The sequence below is a fragment of the Limulus polyphemus genome, unplaced genomic scaffold (assembly GCF_000517525.1).
Source record: "Limulus polyphemus unplaced genomic scaffold, Limulus_polyphemus-2.1.2 Scaffold1296, whole genome shotgun sequence".
Taxonomy (NCBI): Eukaryota; Metazoa; Arthropoda; class Merostomata; order Xiphosura; family Limulidae; genus Limulus; species Limulus polyphemus.
The window spans coordinates 241,262-250,467 of record NW_013666906.1 but is presented as its reverse complement, the minus strand read 5'-3'; the positions used below and the strand labels follow the sequence as shown (position 1 = coordinate 250,467).

The 9,206-nt window shown below is 30.3% G+C and overlaps 1 protein-coding gene across 1 annotated transcript in view; it reads right to left on the bottom strand.

The window, feature by feature from the left end:
• Positions 1 to 6: 6 nt before the first annotated feature.
• LOC106462996 (signal peptide peptidase-like 3) overlaps positions 7 to 9,206 on the bottom strand; it is a 38,964-nt gene continuing 29,764 nt past the window's right edge. Inside the window, exons 11-14 of the mRNA XM_013922963.2 lie at positions 8,209 to 8,254; positions 4,048 to 4,195; positions 2,437 to 2,546; positions 7 to 328 (exon numbers count right to left, since the gene is read on the bottom strand). Of these exons, the coding sequence (XP_013778417.1) occupies positions 260 to 328; positions 2,437 to 2,546; positions 4,048 to 4,195; positions 8,209 to 8,254 (373 nt within the window). The 3' untranslated portion in view covers positions 7 to 259. The remainder of the gene's footprint in view (positions 329 to 2,436; positions 2,547 to 4,047; positions 4,196 to 8,208; positions 8,255 to 9,206) is intronic.

Genomic DNA, 9,206 nt, shown 5'->3' with positions numbered 1-9,206 from the left:
AGAACACCAGAAATTAACAGTTTTAAATGTAGACGTAGATAGAAGTAAAGTTCGGGGTCTTATGTTTCTCCAGACATTGTAATTTCTGAATGATGAGATTTATTTTCCTCAGCAGTTTCACTTCAGGTCTGTAGGTGTTTCAGCATATAAAATACTGTTCAACATCTATCACATACACATAGCACTCCACTTGATAAGACATACATTTAAACTTTGAAGTTCTTTACACAATGAGCTTTCTTGTTACAGACACATTTCTTTATACTTCTAAGTGTTTGGATGGTGGTGTAGTGACGAATGGTTCACTCCACATCCGCCTTAAATCTCCCTGAAATGTCGAATCCATAAAAATATTACAAACGTTTTTATGTACAGTTACAAATTACTAAATGTGAGTAATTCAAACTAATATAATTATATAGTATGAACTTAGTTATATGGAACAAACAAATATAGTAATATACAAAAATCCTAGAACACTGTTTAATTTACTTAGGCTCTCTGATAGATTTTGTAATATATTCTAATAAAAAGTGTGTTTCAGTGGGAATTAAAAATAATTTTCAGGTTATATATACTTCAATATTAAAATGCAAGAGACTTTAAGAGATGCTATTACAAATTTGTAAAATTTACTGTGTTTGAATAGTGTACGGTGAGCTCTAGGATTTATAGATCTCTGTCACACTGATGGACCCTCTGTTCCACAGGGGCCATTTGTTACGAGAAGCTTAATACCTAGATCTCCCACATTCACGATTTTCTCGACTCTTCCTGACTGATCGAGGCATTTCTGAGTTAATTAAATCGCCTATGTTAAGTATCTCACTTCTATGTGTTCTATTTCATGAAGCGTTCCAAATAAATCATTACCTAGAGTGTAGAAAAAGAGGGATCAAATGATCTATGAACACACCTGGTTTTAAAACAACCTAAATTCCTGCCACGACTGTTGTTGTTGTAAAATTTCTGTATTTGAAGTGTAACGTTAACCCTAGGATTTATTTGAAGCATTTGGTGAATTGACACTAGTCGTTTTAGTCTCTTACCTTCAACTCTATACATTCTGCTTGATTTGTACACAAGTGCACAGTAAAAGCTAACAATTTTAGTGGAACAAAACACTTTTAATGTGAGAATCAGTTGGATAACACACAAGTGAGAATGCCAGTACACTAGGTATTTTTTATCTTCTTCCTTTAGTAAAGGTAATTCTTAAAAGTTGAACTCTGGCAAAATGTTCATGTAGGTTTTAAAGTAGAACTTTGGTCAAGAAATTATCTAAGTTCCTTTCACTCCAGTTATCTATTATTCTGGGTCATTCACCTTTTGTATCGTGTGCACTTGGTAGTGGGAAAGATTGCTGTGAAAACAACACATAATATGCAAAGGTAGGCAGTTATATTTTCCACTGTTAGGTCGGGTGATATCTTGAGGTTACATCCTCACTTATTTTTTGTTGGGAATGGCCAATAGAATGTTGGCTGTATTGTAAAATTGAATATATAATGATATGTTTTCTCATTCTGAAACAATTCTTCTTCTTCTTCTTGCAAGAGATTTCTGAAAGCTCCAGCAAAAGTGCTGTCCTTTGTCTACATACACTCATCACTTTTTACCGTGTATGAAGCGTAGAATAAAGATTATTTTCACTGTGTTTCATATTGTGCCTAGTTTATTTCTTTACTTTAAGATCCACCAAAGATAACAGAATACAGATTTATTCAGTTGTTAAACCCCTCATTATTTGTGGCTTCTTACAAAATTTACCTGGAAGTATCAAACAAGTTATTTTCATTGATTGAATAATGTATTATTCAAGTCATTGCTTTTTATAAAATTCACTGTGCCCCTGAGCAAAGTACAAGTGAAACTAAACAATCAACACTAATCTAAGTAAAATCTGTGACTGTATTTGCATCACATTGTTGGAATTAAAATAACTTCAGAGAATAAAAACTAAGTCACGGATCTGGGTTCTCCAACACTAAAGTTGGATATATTATTATTTTTGAAGCCTCAGTGGTGTCTATTGTAGGTAAGTACTTAGATGTCTTTACTCTGATGCTCGCTATTATCATGATAATAAACTCAAAAAGTAGTAATTGCTTCAGTTATTTTGTACTCATTCAAAGAACAGTATTTAAATTATAAGTTAAACATTTCCCAATCTACCAATTCATAGTATGTATATGTAATTAACAAAAATGACCATTTCTTTCAGATGGGTATACTTTCAACTAGCCTTATTTCAAACTCACCTACTTAACTTTGATGAAATAAACATATAGACATTCATTTCAGTACCTTGATTGATTATCTTGTTCTTGAAGTTCTTGTTTGAACTTTTTTTTTTCTCTAGACTGTTACATGAACATCAACTACTATATATGTATTCTTAAGTCACTATTAAGCAAGTAAATAACCCCAGCTGACCTTTATGTATGCCATTGTTATCAGCGGAAGCAGTGTGAAAGGTACCAGGTATAACAGTGCTGGCTGAGCTGCTTTAAACACTTCCGATGACACTGTGGCTGTCAGAAGTCCTGAAAAAAACAATTAATATCATAGATTTCAATTTATATTACTTTCTCCTTGCACGATTCTTGGATATTCAAACTAACCGACTAGTCAGTTACCACGATTACTTATAAAGAGGAATACATCCAGAATTGGCTATCTTTTATTTATAACAAGTAATACATAATAACAGGATAAATGTCAATATAAAATTATCTTTTTAATTACTTTTACTCATAACATTTTTAAACTTTTTGAGAAAAAAATTCAAAAAATATTTTTATACATTAATCATAATGAATTCATCTTATCATATCCTACCTTCCATCACAAATATACTAGCACATCCAGTTTCAGAGAGCTGAATGCACAAGGAAAAACAAAACAGATGCATTTCCATTTACAGACCTCACCGAAAATCTGGATCTCAAGATGATATTTTCCATTTAAGTTCCACTAAATTGCTGTATTTAAAGTGTCTTAAAATTGAATAAAATTAATAAATTTAGGACATCTACTTTTTCACTTAAAGATACAAAAAATTTAAAATAAAATTTTTGTAATTAATGTTTTTAACACATACACATGCGTAATTAAGATTCATTAAATAAGCTCACTGTTTCCTTGTTTCGTTATTAAATTTAATGATGCACTTTATTTTGTCATTGTTCGCAAAAACATGCTACATATAAAAGGATTATACATAAAAAAAACAATAATTAATTATTTATTTGTTTCATGCCACAATAAAAAACATTATTGGAAAAGTTTGGCTATATTGATTGTTAAAACTGTTAGATTGCTGCTATTTTATGTTTGAAAGAGTAAAATATTTATCAGCAGATTTCATAACCTGAGTGGGTTGTATGTTAGTTTTTCTTGACCATATCCCTTAACTCTCATCCCTACTTCAATCATGTGTCATAATAATGAAGCTATGCATAAAATAGATTCAGATGTCCTACTTAATGTTTACATATTGTCTGACCCACCAAGAATGAATAAAAACTTAGTCTATCTTATAAAAGAATATTGGAAATTTGTTTTCTACTGTTGAAAAGCTCTTAGACTTGAAAATCACTGCAGTAAAAAGTACTACATGTTAGAGAGGTTTAATGTGTGTTCTGATTATCAATCTGTATGTAAATAATGTATACAAGTGATCTAAATTATTGTTATTTACATATCATAATCTTGTGCAATTCTCCAGGTATTGATAATGCAAATAAGCTTTCTTTATTTGAAATTAACTTTTTATTATATAATTTAAAAATTAAAAAAATTAACTCTGTAACTATGATAGTGTAAGTCATATTATAATAATATTTCATATTAATTTTTAAATCATTAGTTTCTTCCAATGAATTGTAGCAGCATCCTTGGATTTAAATTTTTCATTCAGTTAAAAAGGAATATGGAATAATATTGAATAGAAAACACTGTTTTATTTGATTAAAACTTTTACAAAAATCTTAAGATTTACTTGTGTAAAGAAGTTATTCCTAATATACAACAAAATAAATTCACCTAGAAAATAACCGATCAGTGAGCAGTGAAAATATGAAATCTTGTTCAACTGGTTTGGTGGAGGAACACCAGTTTCAGCAGAACTGAGTTGAAATTTCTTGTAAGCATCGTACCGCAACACAAAACAAAGGAGGAGTCCAGGCATTACCTGAAGAGAAAGTATCACTAATGTATTCGACATTAACATTTTCAAGACTGTAGAAAAGTGAACGTACACTCAAGATAACTAAAATGCCAATGAAAAATAAAGTTTTAGTTTTCTTAATTGTCCATTCTATCATTGTCAGTTCTTTACTTTACAACTTTAATTTTTCATAGTTGGCTGAGTGTAGCCTAGTGGTTAGGATGTCAGGCTGTGGACTGAAAAGTCTAGCATTCAAGATATAATTCCACCGAATAAGCTCCAAGTTTTCAACTGTAGGTGTGCTATAAAAGTGACAGTCAATCTTATTATTTGGTTCAAAGAGTTGCTGGCTGCCTGCTTTATCTCTGGTAATTAGTTCCAAATTTAGGGACAGCAATACCAGAACCTTAGGGGTTCCTCACCCGACTGTTTAGCCCACTTGCGCATACAGTTCCATTGAGGTTGAAAATTCCAATTCCATTTCTTTTATCCGTTTAAAAGTATGTCTCAATCAAAATATTTTAAGTGATGATAAAATGTCTTTACATAAATATTACTGTTAACCTAAACGTATACATACATTTTCTTCTATTTCTAGATTTCGATTCTGTACAGAAACTGACATTTTTCAATAAAAGCAAAATAATATTCCACAAAAACATCAAGAAATCTTAAGAATCACATTACTTATATACATTAAATATTTATTAAGTACACATGGTGATTTATTAAGATGTTTTACACTAATAACCCATTTACTTGCAAGATAAATTTTTTATATATACAAACAGTATCCACCACAACTTTTTTAACTAATGCATTTAAATGACTAATTAAAGATTCAGAGGGTTTAACTCTTTCTGGACCAGGGAAGATAGGTCACTAACTTCCCTTAATTTTTTCTTCTGATAATGAAAACACTTAACCATATTGCATTAAACTTAGTATAACTCACTAAATAGTATCTAGTTTCTACTTTAAAAATATTCTTATAACTTTATTTAGTATTTCTCTCATTTTTGGGATTGTGAAATTTCCAAAATTTTGTTGTAAGACATGGTTTTGAAAAAAAAAAATTAATTATTGTTGATCAAAAAGATCCATGTTCTATATACATTCTGTTTCAATTTGATTAATATTCATTATCATATTTCTTTTTTTTTCCTTGTCAGATAGCAGTAGTCACCACTTACATTTATAAGTTGTAAAAACATGTCAAAACTGATAAAAGTTTATTAGTGACCTTTACCTTTCAAAAAGGACATCACCATTATTATTTACTTTGTCAAACTAGGTATCATGATTTTTCTCACAATATATCAAATAAATATAATTTATTTTTAAAAAATAATACATTTTATTTATGTCCATTATTTGAATATAACAAACTTAACAATAATATTCAATAAATAAGAATTTTGTCATTGCCTACCGTACTTGCTTAACCTAACCAAGCTTACATGATGTCCTATTATAGTCAAAAATTTCTGTTTCACAAAAAAGTTTTGAACATAAAGATTTTTTGATAAACAGAAATAACATCTACGGATGCTATAACAACAATTCCACAATCAATGGTTTATTCCAGAGAATTCTAAACTTCCCACGAGACGCTGTTGTTCATCTCTACAGAAGTTCTGGGTGGTTAATATCTCGAAAAAATACAAATTAATACTCAAACCCTTTTATTCTTCATTAATGTACATAAATTATAATCTGTTCTATATAGTTGTTTTTAGCCAGTTGGGTATAGCTACTTTAGAAACCAACCTTCATTAATAATTTGATAGACCACACGTTCTAACATTATAAAAGAATGGCACAGGTTAGGTCTGGATTTTGGACAAGAAGAGCCGGGTTCAAAGACAAGCAACCACAAAATATTCCTCAGACTTTAAGTTGTGGGTTCATTATAAGAGTGACAGTCAATCCCTTAGTGAAGATGGTGGGTGGCAGGGTGTTGCTGACTAGCTGCCTTCGGTAGTTCAAAACTAGGGATGGCAGCAGATAGCTGTAGTAGCTTTGTCATAAATGCAAATGAAGGGTTGTAGTATTAGAAATACAAAAACAACTGAAAAACACCCACAAAACATAAAATGGTGAGTAAAATGGCTTACAATAATATTTTTATGTGATCATCATGTTGAAATTGTTATTCAAATATATTTTATTGTAATACTTTACTTCTTAAAACAGCTTTAAATGTGAAGTATTTTTTGTGTCAAACTCTTTGGGAAACAATAGATTAACATTTTCTAGACCTTTCATGCATCGAGTGCGTGCCTGTATATCAAATTTGAAAATTTAAGCAGTAATAATAATTTTAACCCTATTTAAACAATTTTTACTTTAATTATTTCCGAATTGACATTTTTTCACATTTCTTTGGTGTAATTCCTCAAGAAAAATGTTCAAACTTACATTTATGTTCAGTTCTAACTCTTTTGAAAATAAAATTAATTAAGTCTTGTTTCTCTCATGAACTTATTTCTCAGTTTGAGGATTGATTATCGCAGGCCTTTATTCACAACACTTGCTATAAAATCATAAGATTGAGAAGAATGACTAATGAAGAACAACTTTACAAATAGCCACAAACAAAGTTTAAATACCATTTGGTAAAGTGCTTATAAACTATGTGCATCAATGTAGAGTGAATAAAGAAGTTGGAGAAGTAATAGATGGTTTTTATGACAGTGTTTAGGCTTAGCTCTTGTAGAGTAAAATAAAGGAATTTAGTGGGAAGTTTAGAAGAATTAAGAATAAACAAACAGATCTAGGATTTTGTTTATTATAGTTGCTTTATTTCTTTAGATATTCTCTTAATTTTCTAAAATGTCTCCATGTTAAATTATACTTGTTTGGAAATGATGGCAATTTTCTTCCACAAAAGGACATTAGGTAAGCCTTATTAGGATTAGAAAGTATGGTAGCAAGAGCAAAATGTTCTGATGATTCAAGTCACGCAAATAAATATCTTATAACTTATTGAAAAGAAAAATATATTTATCAGATATAAATATTGACACAATTTTGGAAAATCATGTCCTAAGTCACCAATAAATTTTTGACAGTTCATGAAGTGTGTTTTAAAAATTTATAGCGAGACATGTTGACTACCACAATTGAGAAAATAAACTTTCAAAAGAAGAGTCATTGATAATTAATCAACTTGAAATTAACTGGATATATAGAATGGAAATTTCTTGTCAATAATAAAATAATGTAACTTTTAAAAAGTGTCTCACAACAAAAATCTTGGAAATTTAACAATACGACAAATAATAGAAAAACTAAATTAAATCATACAACTATTCTAAGCTGTAAACTAATTATTACATAGTGAGTATTAATTTAACTTGGTTAAATAATTAGACTGTGAGAAAGAAACAAAATCAGATTATATCAGTGATACCTCTCCAGTCCAGAAAGAGTTTAAAAAATTTGCTTTGACCATTTAATAGAGCACCTACCACCAGGTATAAATGTATGTAACTATTACCATAAAGCTTTTTTTGTTATTGAGAATAAAGTTAAACAATGGGCTATCTGTGCTGTGCCCATTGCAGGTGTCAAAACATGGGTTTTAGCATTATACGTCTTCAGACTTACCCTGGAGTCACAGAGGGAGCATTTTCATAAATACTTGAAATTGCACACTTTTCATTTTTTCTGGTTATGCCATAAACTGATGAAAACTTGATTTTTTTAAGTCCTTCCCGTAAAGCTGTTCAAAATGCTCATAACCAATATTATGACACATTCTTTCAAGGTTAATGACATCCCAACTAATTATTGTAACAAAAAATACATATTAAAAAAAAGAGACTCAGAAATACAAAAGAAATGAGTGCAACACTTTTCACTTTTACATCACCATGAGTTTTATTTATTTATATATAAATATATATGTTTAGATCCTTATAAAAACATTGTCATTACTATACTTCAGAATTAAATTTCTGGCCTCATGAAATTAGTGTTTCAACTGACTTTTCCTTAAGGAAATAGTTCATGTTTAGAGCTACAATACTTACAATATCTCCGAGTCCTAGCATTGAAAAATGTCCACTATTGTGCATGCTAGAACAAAACAAGGACCTTTTTTAAAAACCGAAACTGTATGCTATATACAACAGCTATTACTCTAAATAACCAAAATCTAAAGTAGATGCGGTAGACTAAAAATAATGTAAAAAATTTAAAAACAGTGATAATATCTGCCAATTACATATCTTTCTATCCATATTCAATAATTAAACTTCACTTACTTCAGATTTTTGAAAACCACACTTGATTGTTTGGAATGTGTATTATATATAAAGCTTTATACTTATTTTTAAAGTGTTCAATCTTACTATGGATTTGAAAAAAGCATAAATACAAGTGTATGAGTAAACACTGCTTGCAAGAAAAACAAAATATAATTTCAAGTTTGTTTTAGCAGCGTATATGTTGTGATTTTTGTGTACTACATGGTTTGAGTGTTAGTGGGTGAGGTGGGGAAGCAAGTACACACAGACAGAGTTGGTTGGGGTGGGGGTCACGAATATATACTGAAATGCATGCCCATGGATTTATTAAGGTACTGACTAATACAGTATAGCTAATTTTACTTGACTAATGCAAAAAGTATGTGAAAAATAAGTAAAAACCTATGCTTATATACTTTTTTTGAGAAATCTCAGACTTCTAGTTAAATCACATATCCTAGCACACAACATTATAAAACCAAGTGTTTTAAATGACAGACATTTTTATGTTCAAAAGATGTACGGACTACACAGGTTGATTAGTACGGACTACACAGGTTGAGTAGTACACGAACTACACAGGTTGAGTAGTACACGGACTACACAGGTTGAGTAGTACACGGACTACACAGGTTGAGTAGTACACGAACTACACAGGTTGAGTAGTACACGAACTAGACAGGTTGAGTAGTACACGAACTAGACAGGTTGAGTAGTACACGGACTACACAGGTTGAGTAGTACACGGACTACACAGGTTGAGTAGTACACGGACTACACAG